This window comes from Bombina bombina, chromosome 3, assembly GCF_027579735.1.
Source record: "Bombina bombina isolate aBomBom1 chromosome 3, aBomBom1.pri, whole genome shotgun sequence".
NCBI classification, from domain to species: Eukaryota; Metazoa; Chordata; class Amphibia; order Anura; family Bombinatoridae; genus Bombina; species Bombina bombina.
The window spans coordinates 945,302,585-945,325,196 of record NC_069501.1 but is presented as its reverse complement, the minus strand read 5'-3'; the positions used below and the strand labels follow the sequence as shown (position 1 = coordinate 945,325,196).

Genomic DNA, 22,612 nt, shown 5'->3' with positions numbered 1-22,612 from the left:
ATGAAAGTTTAATTTTGACTAGACTGTCCCTTTAAAAAAATAATAAATAAATAAATCTGTCCCTCTTTTGAATTGTTGGGAGGTTCCATTGCTAGTCCCCGCCACTGCTGGGCACCTGAAAATAAAATATATATAAAACATGCATTTCTGTTTTGTTTTTAAATATAGTTTTTGCTAAACAGCTTTTCAAAAGGACAACCACCTGATGCATCTTTAGATATGCAAATACATGCCCGTTAATAATACAAACTTGCAATTACATAATCACTTCTTATTATCACACTATTTGCTGTTTAAAACTAAGCTGTTTATACAGTGCGTAGTTATGTAGTATTTGAGCTCTGACATCCACTGCTCAGTGCACATCTGTGGCCACAGTGCCACAATAACTATAGTAAGCTATTTGTTCACTGTGTGTACTCTAACTCTATCTATTGCTCTCTGCCCTACTACTGCACTGTGTTTGTGGGGAAGAGTTTCCGGGACGGACTTTGTGCTCCCGACTTCTCTTTCCCCCACTGCACATGAGCCGGTGACATATCAGGATTCAGGACCCGTGGAGGACAAAGTGACAACGTGAGGAATTATAGAGGGCAAGTTCATACTGGGGCAGCATAAAGCTGTTACTGTCTGTGTGACTGCGACAGTCAGAAACTTACAGAAAACTGTTACTGTGTCTGTCAGACAGCTGTACGCGACTTCCGTGTGATTATGTTTTTATAAATTGCATGTAACAGTACGTACTTAAAACTCACTGGTGGGAATATAAACCCCACTATTATTACAACCAATGTTTTAGTAAATTATACATATACAAACACATGTTACATTCACATATACTATTGCTCACTATATCAGAATGTCACAATTCGTCTTAGAATAGTTTCACTATAGTATAAGTAATCGTTTAATCGGGCTTCCTCCAGCCAATGACAAGGAGAGGGTAACTGAGATACTCTATATACAGCTCTAACAGCTCTTCGTATCAGTATGTTATGACAGACAGCTCATTCACTAAAGCACAATCATCTCTGTATACACTCTATACTGAATACGTTGCATAACACAAGAACAGGTAATAGTGAATGAACTGTTTCTCACTGTTACAAGGGCTGTTGCATAACTAGCAATCACAGTCTCCCTAAAATACACAATGTTCCTGCCTATTTTACTTAAAAAGTTATATATATATATATATATATATATATATATATATATATATATATATATATATATATATATATATATATACAAAATAATCAAGGATAGCACTCATATATATTAACAAACATTAATGTTTAATAAACAGTAATGTAAATATTGAATGCTTGGGACTAGGGTGCACTTCAGATAAAGCACCCAAAATAATAAACAAGCAAATAATGGGGTCCCCACACTCAATACAGCACAATATCAAAGTCAAATGTAATAAGAATACGTACACTGCAAATAAATGTGCTATCATGAAACAGTTTTAATATTTATGAATGTTAGCATATTAGTAAAGGTGAACACTGTTGCAAGATATTAAAAACATCCAGACTGGGCATCCCCAGTCATATAAAAACCTTGATGTCAGTCCATAACATAAAAGCCCTCCATAGTAATATGTAAAGTAGCATTTGGCATAATATGCAATCATAATAAATGAAGGCTTTTGTATGAGTCAAATTATAGATGCAGTCAGGTGTTAAAGAGACATGAAACCCACATATTTTCTTTAATGATTTAGAAAGAGAATGCAGTTTAAAACAACTTTCTAATTTACTTCTATTATCTAATTTGCTTCATGTTCATGATATCCTTTCCTAAACAGCATATATAGATAGACTCAGTAGACTCTGATTGATAGCTGCACATAGAGTCCTCATATGATTGGCTCACCCATGTGTATTGCTATTTTTCAACAAAAGATATAAAAAGAATGAAGCAAATTAGATAATAGAAATAAATTGGAATTTTGTTTAAAATTGTATTCTCTATCTGAATCATGAGAGATTTTTTTTGGGTTTAGTGTCCCTTTAAAGCAATAGGTTATAGCTTATCATGCTCATTCCACTCATGCGTTATTAGTAGCTGTGATGGTGCAAAGCTTAGCAAATTATGCAGTTCAAGCAGCTGTATCTTAGATTAGTAGCAAGGCAATCAAACAGTTAGATTTTTGTATATAGTTTTGTATATGATGCACAAAAGAAAGTTGAGAAAGAACACTGGCACTCTAGGATCAGATTACAAAGCTGTTAGTGTAAAACAGTATCCACTCTATGAGCGATCTCACCCGAGTTCCGGGGTACTGCACTGCATATAAGAAGGGATAGTTCTCCTCAAAGTATCTTACACTAGCTACTAGTAAGCATCCATTGTGCAAGAGGGACGTTAACACCAGCGTCCACACTGCATTCTCACGATTAGGCGTTTGACGTCATTAACAGGTTAAGATTAAGAGAACTTCTTTACAGACAGTTATTTTATGTGAAGTATGTGTTGTCTTCTAATACCAGCTATGTGACTGTGTTATACCTCCCAGGTCTTACTGAAGCACTTCTCCTTCCAGTATCAATGTCCATCCTTCCAGATTATAACCATTTCTGATGTCTTCTTATGTCTTATTCCATTATACAATACATATTTAGGACCATTAGAGAGCTATATTTTGCACAAAACCCTCCTGGTAAATTATGATTTTGATCTGTTAGGAGGTCCAAAAGTGGCCTCTCCTGTTCCAGGAGGTAAATATAGAGGTATATAAACTTTTTTTTTTCTAAAAAGCTATTTAGGCACAATGCTACGCTTTCACCATTTGTTTAATGTATTTTCTTTGAAATAGTGTTGCTTTGTTTAATGCCATTCTGTGCATATGTGACTGTATAAACTAGTGATTATTGTTTTGCAATACATGTATAATGTTTTATGTAACCTTTATTTTTCTGTAGAGCTGTTTAGACATAATGCTGCGTTTTCACCATCTACTCTCTGTACATTATTTGAGAGAGTGTGGCTTGTATCCATATTAAAGATAATCAAAAGTAAGGAAAAGTTTGTTGGAAGAGTAACCCTGAATACGGTAAACACAGTAAACACAGCGAGGCTGCTGGAAACAATTTTGAACCCAAATCTCATACAGTTCGTGTGCACTCCGTATTGGGCTACGTACAATAGCCCAGAGGATCAATGCCCCATAAGGTTTTCCTATCCTGACAGGACAAATAATGCTACAGTCCCACCGCTTATTATAGGTAGTGTCACAAGAGGTTAGAAAGCAATAATGAGCTGTAAAATGTTCGGATCATAGAGGCACATACCTTCCGTTTACCAAGGGACCGTTGAGACAGTCACCTGGAGCGGTCTGTAGGATGCCGCTCTCCTCCGTGTATTCAGTGTCTCTGTCCGTGTCAAGGTTTGTGTGCAGTGTCCCGAACAACCTCCACTAGCGGTACGGCAAGTAGCTCCTCCTCCTGTAGGCGTCCCTGACGATGTGCGTGCTTAGCGGTCAGGATCTAATGAATACCCGGCGCCTGTGCTCACTCTAAAAGGAAGGCCACTAATAGCAAATATAAAAAGAAATAAGAGGAGCACTGGCAAGGGTAAATTGCAGGTAAAAATGTATTTATTACAAGTCGCGCAAAAGCGCAGTATAAGTGAAAAAACACGTTTGTATAACAACAAACAAACATGAACAAATACAGTGTGAGGGGGGAAAAACAACCACCCCGGGGTTAGAAACTGAACAAAAATTATCTTACAAGCTGTAGACAAGCAGGTAGAAGCGTTTCAGCATATAGCCTTACTCATTACCTGATTAAAACATGTGTAGGGTGCTCTATAAAAGCTAACAGCCCATCCTCCCATAGGATGGCAGGGACACACCCCCTCAAAGACAAACCAATGGGAAGATAATACATGAACAACAGCTCCTGTATAGAAATGCTGTTTGACAAGGAATGCACATGACAATAGATATATAAACATACAATAGTGTGTACATGCACCCTAATAATTAAACAAGAAGCAATACATGACTAACTAACAGCTTAGTTAGTTAGTATGCAGAGAGAGGTTTAAACCTCACTCTGCATACTAACTAATGGAATGTTATACTGTGTTTCAGTGAGCGTGGGAAACTGACGACCAATCTGGGCTGCCCGAAAATTTGCTGATCTTGGATTGATATCACATTCATTCCTTTAGAATGTAGCTGTTAGTTAGTCATGTATTGCTTCTTGTTTAATTATTAGGGTGCATGTACACACTATTGTATGTTTATATATCTATTGTCATGTGCATTCCTTGTCAAACAGCATTTGTATACAGGAGCTGTTGTTCATGTATTATCTTCCCATTGGTTTGTCTTTGAGGGGGTGTGTCCCTGCCATCCTATGGGAGGACGGGCTGTTAGCTTTTATAGAGCACCTGCACCCTACACGTTTTAATCAGGTAATGAGTAAGGCTAAATGCTGAAACGCGTCTACCTGCTTGTCTACAGCTTGTAAGATAATTTTTGTTCAGTTTCTAACCCCGGGGTGGTTGTTTTCCCCCCCTCACACTGTGTTTGTTCATGTTTGTTTGTTGTTATACAAACGTGTTTTTTCACTCATACTGCGCTTTTGCGCGACTTGTAATAAATACATTTTTACCTGCAATTTACCCTTGCCAGTGCTCCTCTTATTTCTTTTTATATTTGTATCCATATTACTGTGTGCTTATGTAATTGTACAGACATGTAATTGTATGGCGATATGTCTATATCTTGACCCTCCCTGGTAATGCTTACCAGTGAGAAGCCCTCTCCCAAAGGGGCGTGGACAGAAAAGACCACTCCCCTGATTACCTATAAAGGTAATATGGACCCATTCCCCTTATCCTCTTAGTTCTGTCCAGCCTTCAAGGTGGACAGGACCAGGAGACCCTCTTCGTAACTGGGTAGTGGTAGGCTACAAAACTTACCTTAGGGACCGTTCCTTGTTTCCCCTGCAGTGGATGGATCCTGGCTGGTGGGAGCTGCTGTATAGGTCTTGGTTAGAGAGGCCTTTGATGGGAGCCGCCATGTTCCGTGACATCATCGGAAATGACATCACAGGGGTTCTGTCTGAGGATCCTCTGAAGCGCACGCACACTTTAAATTGATCTCGGCATTTGCCTAGCAGTTTGTGTTACCTTACTTGGAGTACCGGTTTGTTTCCTGAAGTTTTCGGATGACCCATGTCATTACCTTCCCACCGTGAGTCCCTAGACTATGTGCCAGTTGTGCTATTATATTTCCGAGTACTATTTATATGATATAAAAATTTAGGCTACTTTTATTTTTTCAATATAGTATTTGAATTCTAAACTTTGCAATATGAAGCAAGAGCCTGATATTGATCCTGACACTGCCCAGGGAGATAGTTATTTAAAAAAAAAATGTTTTTTCTTTTTTTTTTATAAACTGTTTGCAAATATTGCTTAAGATAATTTTTTCTTATGAGGCTTTTCTTTTTTTTTTCTTTTTAGCCTAAACCAAAGCCTGTCTCTGCACTATGTGATAAACCTTGTCGGCAGGATAAGAAATTATGCAAAGATTGCCTTTTTCAACTTTTTGGTGGAGCCACATTTTCTGGTGAACATGGTTCTGAGGGTGTTCAACTATCTGACACTGACTCTGAGGGCAAGGCTTCTTCAGTTCATTCAAATGACCCTGCTACTTCTGCTGTATTTGATACTGCTACATAGGGCTGGGTGATTAACCGCATATGCGGTTTTAAACCACGATTAACCGCCGCAATTTAAAAACCGCAAGAGTCCGTGATTTTTATGGGGGGCAGGGCCAATGGAAGGAGCCGGTCCCGGACCACCGGTAACTGTTCCACAGCAGCAAGGAGCCGGTAGAGACACCTCCTTCCCAGGCTGCTTGTTTATTGGTACAAAAAAGAGAGAGAAGTTTGACAGTACCCAGCACTCACAAAACACTATATAGTAACAGTATGCATTGAAAACCGGATTGTGTCAAGAACTGGTTATTAAAACGTAACTTTTACTAATGATAAAATAAAAAGGGTGGTAAATAGTACCAAATGTATAACATAAATATGTGAGGCATACATTTAAAACTTAAATTAAGAAACAGATCAGGACTGTGTGTGTGAGACTTCAAAAACAGAATTACTTCCCTGGGTAATAGTTCAAATTGTCATTGTCTGTGTGCATGAGACTTGCTAATTTTTTGTTTACCTGGGACCTTTCTAAGATCATATTGATGTGGCAATTGCCTTCCTTAATCAGTCATTTACAAACCGTTTCCTCTCCTGCTCTAGATACCAGTATTGCTCAGATTAGGTAATGTTGTTGGGGTCAATCCCCTTTTTAGATTAGCTTTAGAGCAATCCGTGTATTCTCTGAGCCCTGAGGGTTACGGTGTATTTGAACTATTACCCAGGGAAGTAATTCTGTTTTTGAAGTCTCACACACACAGTCCTGATCTGTTTCTTAATCTAAGTTTTAAATGTATGTCTCACATATTTATGTTATACATTTGGTACTATTTACCACCCTTTTTATTTTATCATTAGTAAAAGTTACGTTTTAATAACCAGTTCTTGACACAATCAGGTTTTCAATGCATACTGGTACTATATAGTGTTTTGTGAGTGCTGGGTACTGTCAAACTTCTCTCTCTTTTTTGTACCTATATATCTATCAGACAGTCAGCATCCCCCTTCTCCTACACTTCACCAGTGATACTAACTGGTATATAATGAATACTGAATAGATTATATATATATATATATATACTATTATTTTAGCATACTATATTATGAAGGGGTTGATATTTGCTTAAACTAACACCGTTGCCACTATTTCCATTGCTTGTTTATTGGGACTGACTCGCACTGTCACTAAGTGTCCTATGGATTGTTTTACAAAGAACTCCCTCTCAGCACCGGAGCTCCTTTTTCATGTGTATGGGTAGTGTTTTATGCACTGTGACACGCCGCACTGCCTCGCTTCTCTTATTAGCCATGGGGCATATAATTTTTTATTAGTCTACCTAATGTGAGGGACAATCCTATGTTCCTTATTGGCGCTCTTTTTTCTAGAAGCATAGTGACAGTTTACAGTTCATACAGGGTCGTATGAAGTTCCAATATGGCCGCGAGTATTAGTCTGGTATAGTGGGCAGTATGTTTCATGTGAGACTGCTCAAGTCATATCGGACTCGTTAGTCGCCGGTAACAATATCTCATAAAGATCTTTGTAAAACCATCCGTTTTTTTGCCCATATCGCCCATCCCTACTGCTACAGTATGTGAATTTATTAAATGCATCAAAGAGACTTTAGATGTTGAGGAAGAACACCCTTCTGTGTCAATTTTCTACTCCACCTAAAATTGATGCAGCAATTTCGAGATTAACTAAGAAAATGCTATGCCCTATAAATGAAACTGGTGCTTTTAGAGATTTAATGGACAGAAACATGGAGCATAATCTTAAAAAAGCTTTATTTGCTGCAAGGAGCTATTTTGCATCATCCTTTAACTTTATTTTCTGTCTTTAAAGCTACAGATACCTGGTCTTCTAATTTAATGCAAAGTATTTCTACCTCTCAAGCTGTGCAAACATTTATGACTTTTATTTCAGATTTAAAGAAAGCTTTTGCCTTTTCATCTGCTGCTTCTGAGATGTTACATTTATCAGCCAGATCCATGAATACAGCTAATATGGTATGAAGAGCACTTTGGTTACATCACTGGGAGGCTGATCCCAGCTTCAAGATTATTTTTTTTGAGCCAGCCATTTGAAGGTAACATGTTATTTGGTAAATAGCTTGAGAGCTTGATTTCAAAACATTCAGGGGGGAAAAGTTATTTTCTTCCCCAGGCACCAAGATTTAACAAGTCTTTTTTCTTATGCCCATAGACAGAAAAATCAATATTAAAATTTTAAAACTTCTTTCAGAAGGGAGTCTTTTCGTAATCCAGACTGGAAAACGCAGGTACAGGCAAAAAGGTCTTACGAGGGCGGCAAATTTTCGGCAGAACAAGAAACAGTGAAGGTACGCCTGTCCAGATGCCTTTGGGAGGAAGGCTTTCCAGATTCTGAGACATTTGGACAAAGGTAATTTCAGACAGATGGGTAGATTATCAAGAGACGATATACACTGGAGTTCAAGAAGAAACTTTCAATTCCTTGCTTTGTAATATCACCACTCCCAGAGAACGAATTGAAACATCAGGTAATTCTGCAGTTTGTTCAGAAACTTCTGGAACAGGAGGAAATTTAAGAGGTTCCAGCATGCCAAGCATGCTACTGCATCTTTCAGTGGAACCTCCGTGGCTCCTTCCACAATCTCCAGACATGTTATTTCAGGGTCCAATTTTGCATTCGGCATCTCAACGCTTAAACCTGACGGTATCGTTGCTGAGATCACAAGATATAGACAACTGAAGCTAAATGCTTCTACAGCCAAAATAGAATTACATCACTTGTTGGTTTTTCTACAAGAAGGATTCTTAAGAGGCCTTTGCGCTAGGACATTGAAGATACAAGTGTTTACTATCTCTGCCATTTCCGGTGTGAAGTGGGCACAGTGTGAACATTGGTTTATCAATTATTTCAGGCCTTGGCTCATATTCAGCCTTCTACAAAATCTATCATTCCAACATGGAACCTTCCATTGGTTTTGGAAGCTTTGATGGAAATACCCTTTGAACGCATAAGATAGATCTCTCTCTGGTTTCTCACATTAAAGACCATCTTTCAGGTTGCAGTTACATCTGCAAGAAGAGTCTCTGAATTACAAGCCTTATCTATCAAGGTACCTTTTCTGGCTTTTCACAAAGACAAAGTTGTTTTAAGCACAGTTCCTGAGTTTTTACCAAAGGTAGTCTCTGCATTTCATAAATCACAGGACATTGTATTACCATCTTTTTGTCCAGAGATGCAAGATTCTCCAGGGAAACCATTATACTGACTTAATGTGGTACGTTGTCTTCACACATATGCTTCTAGGACAAAGGACAAAGTCTATTCGGAAAACAGTTTATTTGTGGTACCAAGGGGTCTACGACAAGGTCAAGGTCCTGTAAAATCTACTTTGGCAAGTTGGATAGTTCAAACCATCTCTCGAGCCCATAAACAAAGGAATCAGCCAATTCCAGTTGGGCTTAAGGCACATTCTACATGGGCAGTGTCAACATCATGGGCTTTGCAAGCAGATGCTTCACCTACGGAAATATGTCAAGCGGCAGTCTGAAGTTTTCCACATAATTTTGTTTAACATTACAAGTTGGTTGTGCGACAGTCTTCTACAGCAAAATTTGGACGAAAAATCTGTGGTTTCCTAATAAACTTCTTTTACAACATTTTTTCTTTGTTTGGCTTATTTTTTTTATCCCACCCAATGTTTACCTATTTCTATTGCTTTATTGTCTTCTCACTGGTAAGCATTGCCAGGGAGGTCCAAGATAACTAGAAATTAACAAACAAATATAAGCAATTTTCTATATCTTGGCTCATATCCCTGGGTAATGCTTACCAGGTTTCCCTTCCCTCCTTTTCCACCTTTTAAGACCGGACATCACTAAGAGGATAAGGGGAATGGGTCCAGACTACCTTTATAGGTAATCTGGGGAGTGGTCTTTTCTGTCCATGCCTCTTTGGGAGAGGGCTTCTCACTGGTAAGCATTACCAATGAATATGAGCCAAGATATAGAAATTGCTCATATTTGTTTGGTAATTTCTAGTTATTGTTTTGTCAACACAGTACTGATGAGACTTCTTAGATAATATCACCAGAGCAGAGAACTTTAGATCATTGATCCCTATATCTGCAAACACACAAATACAGTTATGTCACTTATGTAAAATACAAATGGTTTTTCTGCCTCTGTGTATATGTTAGTAAAAACAATATGTGTATTTATAGCATTGTCACTGTGACAGATTCATAACCAGAATCTCTCTCACTTTCTTATTTCCTTCTACTCATATTAGTGATATCAAATACTGCTTGGAACACACACAGGTACATTTCACACAGGCTCTCTGCCTGCATGAAAAAAACTCACACTCACAATTTCACTGTAATTTATAACATGTTATGTTACCCCTGCCATATACTGTTTCTCTCAGAAGCTGTATCTTGTCATCCATTCTGTTGCCAATTCCATTTCACTCAAGGTAACACAAACTCATGTTTTATACACCTATATCACATTTTTTCTTACTCCATCATATCGGTCTCCCAGTTGCTGCAACTTAAAGGTACTTGAAACCCAAAGTTTTTATTTTATGATTCAGATAAAGCAAACAATTTTAAACAACTTTCCAATTTACTTTTATTGTTAATTTTTCTTTTTCTCTTGGTATTCTTTGTTTAAGGAGCAGCAATAGACTTCTGAGAGCTAGCTGAATATATAATAAACAAATCTAAAAGCATCTAAAAATATCCAATGGAGTAAAGCATGTGACGCTGACTTAGTGAGCCAGTGATGAGGAGTTAGAAAGACATGTACATTCAATAATATAAACAACCTAAGTGAGTGATTGAGTGCACACAATAGCTGTCAACAAAGAAAAATAGCATTCACAAAAAATAGTGTTCACAAAAATTGGCGTACATAAAAAATGTTCAAATGTTCAACCGGTTATATGTAAGTGAATCCAGTAGTGTTTCCTCCAAAGTGACGTGTAGAAATATAACGTGAAGTCAATAATAGTAGAATGTAAACGTTGAGTGGGTCAAAATATTGTGGTTCAGCTTCTAAATTAAAAAATTGTAAATCCGTGAGGTGTATAAAAATAAAAATAAAAATAACTTGTGAAAAAATCCACGTGGAAAACTTGAATTCAAATGATAAACAAAGGTCAAAAATCAAAAGACAAAAATAAAAAGACAAACATATCAAAAGACAAAAATAGAAAATCAGTGATAATATTAAAAAGCACTAAAGATCTAGTGATAGTCTTGAGAAAGGCCTAGTGTAGGCCGAAACGCGTTGGCATACTGGTGAGCTTGGTTTTAATTACCTATATTATATATCATATACAGTGTTGCACTATTTGTTTCTCTTTTGTTCCCTTTTAGGTATTTTATCGATGTATTTGTTTGTTATGGATCTTACCAAGGATTTTTAACATTTGAATTAAGGATTTGTTTTCACTACATATAACCGGTTGAACATTTGAACATTTTTTATGTACGCCAATTTTTGTGAACACTATTTTTTGTGAATGCTATTTTTCTTTGTTGACAGCTATTGTGTGCACTCAATCACTCACTTAGGTTGTTTATATTATTGAATGTACATGTCCTTCTAACTCCTCATCACTGGCTCACTAAGTCAGCGTCACATGCTTTACTCCATTGGATATTTTTAGATACTTTTAGATTTGTTTATTATATATTTTTTTGTTAAGTCAGACATGGATCCATGCGTCTGATTGCCATTTGTAAATTTTTATTTGTATTAAAATGTACTTTTTACTAGCCTTTTAAGCTTTTTAGCGCTTACTCTCTCCCCATTTTTAACTTTTATATTGTTAGCCTACTAGGAGGCTATATAGTTAGTAAGCTTAAGGCCCTGGGTGTAGCGTTCGGTCCACTTCTCCTGTTCTTCTAGCTAGCTGAATATATATATATATATATATATATATATATATATATATATATATATATGGGTATGTGTGTGTGTGTGTGCATCCACCAATCAGAAACTAGCTCCCAGTAGTGCTTTACTACTCCAGAGTCTACATAGATATGCTTTTCACCAAGGAATACCAAGAGAATGAAGAAAACTTGATAACAAAATACATTGGAAGTTCTTTAAAATGGTATGTTCTATCTGAATCATGAAAAAAACATTTTGGATTGCATGTCCCGTTTTCTCCCATTCTTGCCAGTGGTATTAACCTACATATATCATCTCCTCATTGTAACTATCCTCTCTGTGTCCTTGTTTAAAGACTAATTTTTGTCATCTTCATGTCATCCATGATACTGATGTGTGTGTCTTGATGTGTTGTTTTATCTAGTACCGCTCCCAATGCAGTCCCTCCTCCGTCTTCCTCCTTCTGGGCCTCTCCCTGCTAGCTCCTTACGAAGAGTTCGCTGTCTCTTCAATCAGCTATTGGATCGTCGAGGGATATCACCATGTCCCGTAGTAGTGCAGAGCTACAGTACATCTACAGGTAGGCATGAACCGATCTTTTCAAACAGAAATGTACCCTTAGAAAGTAATTCATGAGTTCCAGTATTGAAAACACTTGTAATAAAAATATATTATTAAACATACATTAGTACATTAGTTCCAAAGTGTATAATCACTCATCTTAAAGCAATTTATATTAAAGTCAATGTAAAAAAAAATCTATACTATGTGATATTCTAATGCAAGTATTGCCTGCTCTAATTTGTTAGAACTAGTCATATCTGTATAGCTGGCCCTAAATAACTGGTTTAGATGACAACGGGAGCACAGGTGTGTTATCTTTTTGCATGACCTCACACAAAGCATAATCTGGTATTACAGGTGGATGTTTAAATATTTTAACTTAAAGGGACATTCCAGTCAAAATATAAATGCACATAGATTTATTGCATCTTTGAATAGAAACATATTTACAATATACATGTATTGGCAAAAATGCTTCTTTTAAGAGTTATCACTGTTTCAGTGTTAACATTTTTCTCTGCCCGTGCATGTGAAGCATAGCTAGATATTTTCACTGCACCCACATTTTAAATAATGCAGCTGCTTAGATAATCACTGGGGCTTGTATCATGTCAGCATTTAACAAATGAGTCATTAGCAGATAGTACAAGCACCTTAGGCTCTCAGAAGAAGTGTTGTGTTTAAAATGCTGGTGCACGGTGCATACTTAAATACACTTTTGAAACAGCTATAGCTTTTATTGGAAGCATTTTTGCTAATTAATGTATATTACAAAATTGTTTCTGTTCAGTACCAAAATGCACCCAATGTGGTTTCCAATTTGGGCTGGAATATCCCTTTAAGCATTTTAATGCAGCCGAAACAGCCATAAATATCTTTATGGAATAAATGAGTAGATACAGGTATACCTCACTTTACAGCGCTTCGCTAATACAGCGCTTTGTGGAGCTGAAGTTCAACCTCCAAAGATTTTGAAACAGTGCTGTAATCATCGTGAGATTGCAAGAAAAGGGACTTTCACCATTTTGTTATGCGCAGTTCACTCCGTTTACAGCATTACAGTGCAATCTGTGTCTCAGTGTTATAGTCTGACAAATTTTACTACAGTCATTGTCATTATTTTACAGGTACAGTATTTATTGAATGCTGTGCTAGTGTTAAACTAAATGCAGCACTATTGCACTCCTAATATTTGTTAGTTCAAACATATTTTCAAGTTTTTAAACACACTGGCAAGTAAATAAAAAGCTAAAACTGCCTTGTTTCACTTTAAGGCGGTTTTCACTTTACAGCGGGGCTCCGGTCCCTAACCCGCTGTATGTGCGGGGTATACCTGTATGAGTGGTAAAAGACATGTTTAAATATGCTATGTAAAAATGTTATTCTCCTTCTACATGTAAAGGCAGTAGCAGAAAACACAAAAGAATGTAGCATTGTATGCCTCTTCCATATGTTTTATTTGTATCTGAATAAAGGCTGTTTTATCTTGTGTGTGTGCTTGACACTTTGCTTTACTGACTGTAAACCTACTTGATTGCATTGACATTGCAGCCTAATACTTCAATATTCTCTTTAACTGTCTTCATACAAAATTTACACTAAAGTACTGAAAATACCATTGGAAATTGTATGCGTGCAAGATAGTTTAACTGGAGATGCATGCAATACTACTAAACTTCACATCTTCAAGTTAACAAGCAGATTGGCCAAGTATTGAAAAAGCAAATGATATACTAGTTGTAGAAAATGACATGTTATTGTGATACTGTGAAATGTATGTAAAGGGTTATTTGTTGTTTTATATGTGCAGTGACGACTGATTATGATATTAGAAGGACATGAAACCCAACATTTTCCTTTAATTATTCAGATAGAGCATACAATTTCAAACAACTTTCCAATTTACTTCTATTATGATTTTTTTTTGTTCTGTTGGTATCCTTTGTTGAAGGAGCAGCAATGCACTACTGGAAGCTAGCTGGACACATCAAGTAAGCCAGTGACTATAGGCATATATGTGCAGCCACCAATCAGCTGCTAGCTCCCAGTATGGCTTTGTTGCTCCTGAGTCTACCTATGCATTATTTTCAACAAAGGATATTAAGAGAACAAAGCAAATTAGATGATATAAGTAATTTGGAAAGTTGTTTAAATTGCAGGCAGGCTCTATGTGAATCATGAATGAAATGTTTTAGGTTTCATATCCTTTTGAAAAAGTTACAGGGGTATAGCTCTTAATTTCCTGGTTTTAATGTTTTTTTTGAGTGAGCATACAAACTAATGCATTTTATTGCTGTCACAGTTTTTGCAACTATAATTTCATTTTAGAATATTTTTGTGTTTAACAGATATTCTACTTGTGCATTTACAAGCATCACAAAGCATTACATGAGCATTAGTTCAATTATTAATTTATATTTCTTTCAAGATACAAAATTTAAATGAATATACATATTTTATATTTTTTTTATTAAAGGGACACTAAACCTAACTTTTTTCTTTCATGATTTAGATAGAGCATGCAATTTTAAGCAACTTTCTAATTTACTCCTATTATCAATTTTTCTTTGTACTCTTGCTATCTTTATTTAAAAAGCAGGAATGTAAAGCTTTACGAGCCGGCCCATTTCAGGTTCAGCACCCTGGATAGCGCTTGATTATTGGTGGCTACATTTAGCCACCAATTTTAGTGACAGGGTTTTTGAACCCACAACTTTGGATATTTAAAGGGACAGTCTACACCAGAATATTTATTGTTTTAAAAGATAGATCATCCCTTTATTACCCATTCCCTAGTTTTGCATAACTAATACAGTTATATTAATACACTTTTTACCTCTCTGATTATCTTGTATCCAATCCTCTGCAAACTGCCCCTTATTTCAGTTCTTTTGACAGACTTGCATTTTGGTCAATCAGTGCGGGCTCCTAGGAACTCCATGTGCGTGTGCACAGTGTTATCTATGTGAAACATATGAACTAACACCCTCTAGTGGTGAAAAACTGTTAAAATGCCCTGAGCTAAGAGGTGGCCTTCAAGGGCTTAGAAATTAGCATATGAACCTCCTAGATTTAGCTTTCAACTAAGAATACCAAGAGAACAAAGCAAAATTGGTGATAAAAGTAAATTGGAAAATTGTTTAAAATTACATGCCCTATCTGAATAATAAAAGTTTGTTTTGCACTAGACTGTCCCTTTAAGTCATTGTTGCTACCATGTGTTAGTATTATGAATCCTAGGGTGAAGAAGATGCATTCAAATATTCAAAACTTGCTTAGAAAGACTCATTTTTGCTTCTGGCAAGAATAACAGAATTAGTTTACATGTTAAAGTTTTGATCAAGAGAAACGCACTGGTGTATAAATTCCTATTTTTTTTTAAAAATTATTTTTATTACAATATAAATATACAAACAGCAAATAGACAGTTGTACAACAAACTGACAAAATTGACAAGTTGCAAGACATTGTTTCGGTTCAAATTGTCATCGGAAGAAAAACGGAGCAAAGGAAAAAAGTTATCAAGCATTTATTTAGAAAAGCCACACTCTTGAGATAAAATAAATTATACTTGCAAGTACAGATTGTCTGGTATGACGCGTTTCGGCCTAAGCCGTCATCAGATACCTAGATAGCAACAAATGCTTCAGCATTTTATAGGCATCTGTTAATCTTAATTGGAAATTCCTGAAAACCATTGCGTGGAAAACCTAATAACTGATACATATCTGAATATAACTTAATTCCTAGTCATTTTAACCCTTAAACCCCTATCACTGGCTACACACATGGATAAACGCATAGGTAAACAAAAACTTTAGCTATAGCATTACTGTCATATTGAAAGTTATAAGAATGTGCTTTAAGCTATATGTACATAAAAAGTTACCATAATTAGATGTGTAATGATTTACAATCACATATTCACAATTCATATGTCCTAAATATTTGATTCATTTCACAGAATTTTATAGATAAACAAAAAGTACTAAAATATAGCCATCTTATATTTAATGCATAGTATAGCAAGTAATTTAACCAATATGCAAAATTTACACAATGCATGTATTGAATGGTCACCTACTAAAAAAATAATAATATATGGAGGGGACCTAAACTTAAAATAGATAAGGGGAAATTAAAAAAAGATATGTAAAGATAATTAGATAAACTTCATATTCTATTTCCATACATTAATTATGTCATATTCTATTTCCATACATTAATTATGTCAGCCTCAGTATTAAAACCCTGAGGCAATCTAGTATTTAGATTAAAAATCAAAAATAATTCTCTTCTGGACAAAAGCATGTCCAAGTTTCCTCCTCTCACTGGGGTCCTAACCTTTTCTATAACCATCCATTTGAATGTGGCACTGGCTACATGGCTGTCATGTCTCTCAATAAAGTGTTCTGCAAGTGCAGAGAAGGGAGTTGTGGATGCAATATCATTCAGATGCTCCCTTATTCTTACTCTGGCCTCCCTAGTGGTCATGCCCACATACTGCATGTGAGATGCCACACGCTGTACCAGGTAGACCACATATCTTGACCTACAATTGGTGTAACCTGTCACGTCATACACTTTCTGTGTTACACATGACTGGAACTGCTTGGCTAACCATGCATGGCCACATGCTTTGCACATGTGTAAACCACATTTGTAGTGGCCTATGCTGGTAAGCCAGTGGCTTCTGCCTGTGGCCTTTTCTGTGACCATACTGGGTGAGAGGTAGTTGCCCAAATTACGATTCCTCTTGGGAGCAAAATGGCAACCTTTTTGTATCACATCATATAGATCCTTATCTCCCTTCAAAATAGGCAGATGTTTCTTTATGATGCTTTTGACTTGCTCGTATTGATTTGAAAAAGTGGTAACAAAGGTTAATTTATTCTTGTCATGACACCTTTTGCTTTTGGGTATTTCTGACAAAAGATCTTTTCTGTCTATTTGCAGTACTTGTTGGAAAGCACTGTCTATTGCAGTGTTCAAACATAGTAAGAGGGTTGTTGCATATAAAAAGAACAACTGAAGTTTCCAATGGATATCTGTAGTGAGATATACAATTACAAAGTATTCTTTTATGGTAATAAATCAAGTACTTATCCAAATATATGTTGTCCTGTCATTTTTACTTTTTATTCCAAATTCTTTTTTATAGATTGTCATTTTTACTTTTTATTCCAAATTCTTTTTTATTGATTGTCATTTTTACTTTTTATTCCAAATTATTTTTTATTGATTGTCATTTTTACTTTTTATTCCAAATTCTTTTTTATAGATTGTCATTTTTACTTTTTATTCCAAATTCTTTTTTATTGATTGTCATTTTTACTTTTTATTCCAAATTATTTTTTATTGATTGTCATTTTTACTTTTTATTCCAAATTCTTTTTTATAGATTGTCATTTTTACTTTTTATTCCAAATTCTTTTTTATTGATTGTCATTTTTACTTTTTAAGTGGTCATAGTAGAATTTGAACCATTCAGTCATCCAATATTCATGTAGGGAGAAGGAAGGTTCAAAACGATGAGTAACTGTTCATTCATCTCTTAGAGAAGCAGTCAACATGTATTCTGTCTGTGAGAAAGGGGATAAGATATGCTTTTGCAAGGTGGGGCCAAGTACCTTAATGTAATATTCCATTTTTTTTTTAAAGGGACACAATCTTATTGAAACATCCAATTTAACATCATATTGTTCTATAAACAATTGTTTCAATAATTTGAGTTTAAAACATGCGATGGAAGCTGCTTGTTTGTCAGTCCAGCAAGACAGAATGCAGTTTATAGCTATAAGGATAGAAAGTGTAAATATAGGGTGTAATTTGATATGTGTTTTGTCCCAGTCAAAGAAATAAATTGTCATGTCATTCCTAATCCTATTGTTTTTTATGCAAAATAACTATATTAGTAGATACAAATTTTTATTGTAAATAGAATAAAATGCTAGATGCAGTGGTGTATTTAGGTTTTCTGCTTTCCTAGGCACTCAAAATTCTGCAAACCTCACCCCTCAAAGGGGTGCATACACAGGTGGGTTGAATTGCATGCATCTCATACCATTTTTGAGATAAGGGAAAGAAGAGAAGGGGAGGGAGAAAAGAGAAGGGATGGGAGGGGAGAAAATGGAAGGAAAGAAGGAGAGAGAGAGAGGAGAAGGCACTATTATGTGGTATTCAATAGACTTAGGAGATTGTCTGTGCAGTATGCCCTCACAGCATATCAGGAAAGGTGGAAGTAACTTGCCTGGTAGACAGCCCACTTGCCACTGCCTACAAGGAGAGCCGGAGCTACTCCTAGGACCCCTGACGCGCGTTTCACAAAAAACGCTTCCTCACCCCCTCTGAGGAAGCGTTTTTTGTGAAATGCACATCAGGGGTCCTAGGAGTAGCTCCGGCTCTCCTTGTTTCTTTTAATCTGCTTACCTAGGTCATGTTAAATTGATAGATTAATCCTCGTCAATCTCAGCCCAGCAGTTATATATAATAATATAGAAGTAATTTTAATTTAGCCCTCGGATTGTAAGGGCTTAGTTTACTTGTTACCCCATTCTGCTGGCTAACGATAAGACAATATTATTTGCACCAATACGTTATCATTAACCCTTGGTTCAAGTGTTTTTATTTTAGCTTAAGCTTTTGTATGAATGATTATTCTTAGTTTTTTTGCATTAAAGATTATTAGTATGAATGGTTTGGAATAATATCCTCTTTATATCTATATCAGAGTTGCAGAGTTTACCTATTATCATTTTCGCTGAGCCTATCTCTTTTTACTAAGTTGTATACTCTTATACAATTAGGTTCTAGTTGTCACTAACATAACAAGTAAAAAAATCACAAATGATTCCAAATCCTATGTGGCTGACAGGGACATAATAAAATGGTTAACTTGTTTCAATAAAAATAGTTAATCATTCCATTACTATAATATTTTCACATTGAATAAATATCAAATTCACGAGTTTTACCACATTAAACAAATTGTGTTTTACAGTAGTAACAGAATCATTCTCAATGGCCTCTTAAATTACGATTTTTTTTCAATAGTGAAAAGGTTTTGTAGATAGAAGGTTCCTGCAGAAAAAAAATATTAATTTTTTTTATAATACAATTTTTGATATTTATGATATATGCTTCAGTTTTCATATTCATGTGTCTGCTATAGTTTTCTTAAAATAACACTTTAGCAAAGAAGAAAACCCCCCAAAATATTCCAATCTTTAAAGGATACTGAACCCAAATTTTCTTTCATGATTCAGATAGAGCATGCAATTTTAAGCTACATTCTAATTTACTCCTATTATCATTTTTTCTTTGTTGTCTTGGTATCTTTATTTGAATAAGCAGGAGTGTAAGCATAGGAGCCAGCCCTTATTTGGTTCGGAACCCTTGATAGTACTTGCTGATTGGTGGCTTCATTTAGCCACCAATCAGCGAGCACTACCCATGTGCTGAACCGAAGATGGGCCAGCTTGTAAGCTTACATTCTTGTTATTTCAAATAAAGGTACCAAGAGAAAGGAGAAAAATTGATAATAGGAGTAAATTAGAAAGTTGCTTAAAATTGCATGCTCTATCTGAATCATGAAAGAAAAAAATTGGGTTCAGAATCCCTTCACTGTGTTGTGCTTGCAACCACTGTTGAAATGTAATTCCATATCTACTGTGCAGTTTAGAGAAATTGAAACAGGTGCATCAGTATTGTTTGTCATTTTTTTTATTTGTTTCATCCTATATCCAGTCTTGTTGTTTGTAATCTGTTTGTTTGCTTTTTTTCCTGTAGGGAATGTTAGGATTGCTATGAAAATTGTGATCCTGAAACAGGAATCACTCAACTGACACTGGGATTGCTTGATTACTTTTGAATACTGTAGTGTAAAACTAAATTTGAAGCCTTTCACAATTTCAGTGTAACAGTTTTAAAGACGAGCCAATCGCATGCATTCATTAATTCTTATTTTCCTTTTGTGATTTCAAATTAAGTCACGTTAGTGTGTGTGGGGGGGGGGAGGTGTATGCATTTAAATACACACGTCTGTTTTTTAAGATAGAAATCTGTTCTTTCAAAACAGATTAATGTGACAAGCATTTGAGGATAAGCATTGATTAACCCCTTTCTGAAAAGACATACATAGAGAGCAACACTGGCAGCCCTCTGAATCCTTGCATAATTGAAGTGAGGACACTGAAGCAGCCATATTACGACTAAGGCTTATTCAAATTAATTTAGTATTCAAGTATTTTCATAGATTTTAGGCTACTGTTCTAATGATGCCACACTATAACTTAACACTATAAATAGCCTTACTGCATGCAGCCTTTGTAGAGTCAATATAAGAATCATTTAAGCAACACAAGCATTCAATTGAATGACATGCTGTTAAATGTCTCTCCCATTCTGTAAATATCATTACCAACTGTGAAACATGCAAACTCCTGTTTTAGAAGATTTAAAGAAACATACAGTACCCATATGTATTTGCAATGCATGTGAAAAAAACAGCAGCTAATAGTTTCATTGTTATTGACAACTTATAAGTCCTTTGTTGTGTCTGTCAATAACCAAACACTGAAAAGCACAATCATCCAGAATCTAAATATCCAGATTGTATGCTATCATGACATAAGGTCCCTCAGCCCCCCCATAGCTCCCTATATAGTTATATCATGTTTTTATTTGGCATTGCACAGTATGCAGATTTACTGCTACAAATATTGTATAATAATATGCCTAAGTAATATTATGTTTCTCTTTATACTAGGAGACACTGTAAATATAGGTGATGTGTCCTATAAACTGAAAATACCAAGGAATCCGGAACTGGTGCCCCAGAAATACAGTGAGTAATAGTTACTTTTGAAGTTGATGCTGCATAAATATTTACCAGCATCATAGCTACATTCATTCATTTCAAATATATATTTACATGATAAGTTGAATGGATTTTTGTCGTACTACATTGTGTTAATTAGCTGTAGCTAGAAAACGTTTCAGAAGTACTTTTGAAGTTTTGGGTTTTGCTTTTTTTGAATCCTCACTTTTTTAGATAATGAAAGAAAACACAAACATAGGTCTGCACAAAAGAAGAAACCAAATATACCTTTTAGTACTGCCTCTTATTCAAGTGGAAATAAAAAGAAGTGTAACTGATGATGGTGGCTATATAGAAAATATTATATACATGCGTATTAGGCCAGTTTTTTTTATTGATCTGTATTGGAAATGGGATGTAATATGAAGACTTAAAAACAAATGTTTAATCCTTTTTATAAATATATTAATCTCAACATGAGTTCCTACATGTGGTACAGTGAGTTATCCATCTCTGCTAGAGGCCAAACGGTAAAAAGGATAACCGGGGAATTGTCCCATCCTGTCTCTTGGTTACTACAGATCACATAGGTTTGTAGTTGAGATTCTTTGTTACAGTGGATAAATTGTATTGTATGAATGAAGATTGGAAGTTATAACTTTGAGGAGGAAAGAGTATTGTGGACCCCAGCTACACTTCTACTAATCTACAGGATTGATGGTAGCTTTAAAAATACTAAGGAAAAGGTTAGAAAGAGGATGTGGAGGAGGACTGTTATTTTGTGCTCTGCTGCTGTCTGTTTGTGAGTTGAGACCTAGCATGCCAACTTCATCAAACCTTTGTAGGCCTGCTCACTGAGACAAAGCTTCAGGAGGTGTCCTCTGAAATACATCCGGAACGGGACCGAAGTGAACTTGTACCAACTGTTGAAACATCCCCAGAGGATTCTGACGGCATGGATACCGCTAGTAGCAGTCTGAATGGCGTAATCACTGTAGCGGACGGAGCTCTGGTCTGTAAGTTTGTACCCTTTGAGAGAAACTCACCAAGAATCTCAGGATCAGATGCCGATCTGAGTGCAGGGATACTCATAACAGAAATATTGTCTTTGGGTCTACCCTCATGGCTCCACTCAACAGGAACTGCTATATCTTGGTTTGACAGCCAGATAAGTGCTACTATCCCTCATATGAACTCTGGTCATTACAGCTTTATTTCCCTGAGAGCGGGAATAGGTTAATTCTTGAGATATTATTTCCTCTTATCTAAAGTGGGATTCTTGTTTCGGATCTCTGCTAACTATTGCATTTACCTATATGGCCACACTTATAATTATTAGGATATTAGAGGAGAGGGTAACCGAAGCTAAATATATTATTGAGAAGAGACTATAAACTGTAGCTCCTGCGTAGCTCCATATATTTCTAAGCTCTATTGGGGCATACTGCTGTCACTGGTAGTTATTTTTTATCCCTATTTGTTCCAGATTTTGTTGGAGATCTGTTTGCCATTACTGCACCAAAGTGGGCTAAGTTTCTTAATTTTTTTTCCTTTCAGCCCTAACATGACTATCCTTCCCATGGAAAGCAGTTTGGTTATAATAGTAAGGACACTATCAGTTTTACTCCATTACCTACTCTCTATA

General features: G+C 35.9%; 1 protein-coding gene across 1 annotated transcript in view; it reads left to right on the top strand.

The window, feature by feature from the left end:
- Positions 1-493: 493 nt before the first annotated feature.
- Positions 494-22,612, top strand: part of VWA8 (von Willebrand factor A domain containing 8) — a 1,436,595-nt gene continuing 1,414,476 nt past the window's right edge. Inside the window, exons 1-3 of the mRNA XM_053707969.1 lie at positions 494-576; positions 12,010-12,165; positions 20,917-20,994. Of these exons, the coding sequence (XP_053563944.1) occupies positions 12,021-12,165; positions 20,917-20,994 (223 nt within the window). The 5' untranslated portion in view covers positions 494-576; positions 12,010-12,020. The remainder of the gene's footprint in view (positions 577-12,009; positions 12,166-20,916; positions 20,995-22,612) is intronic.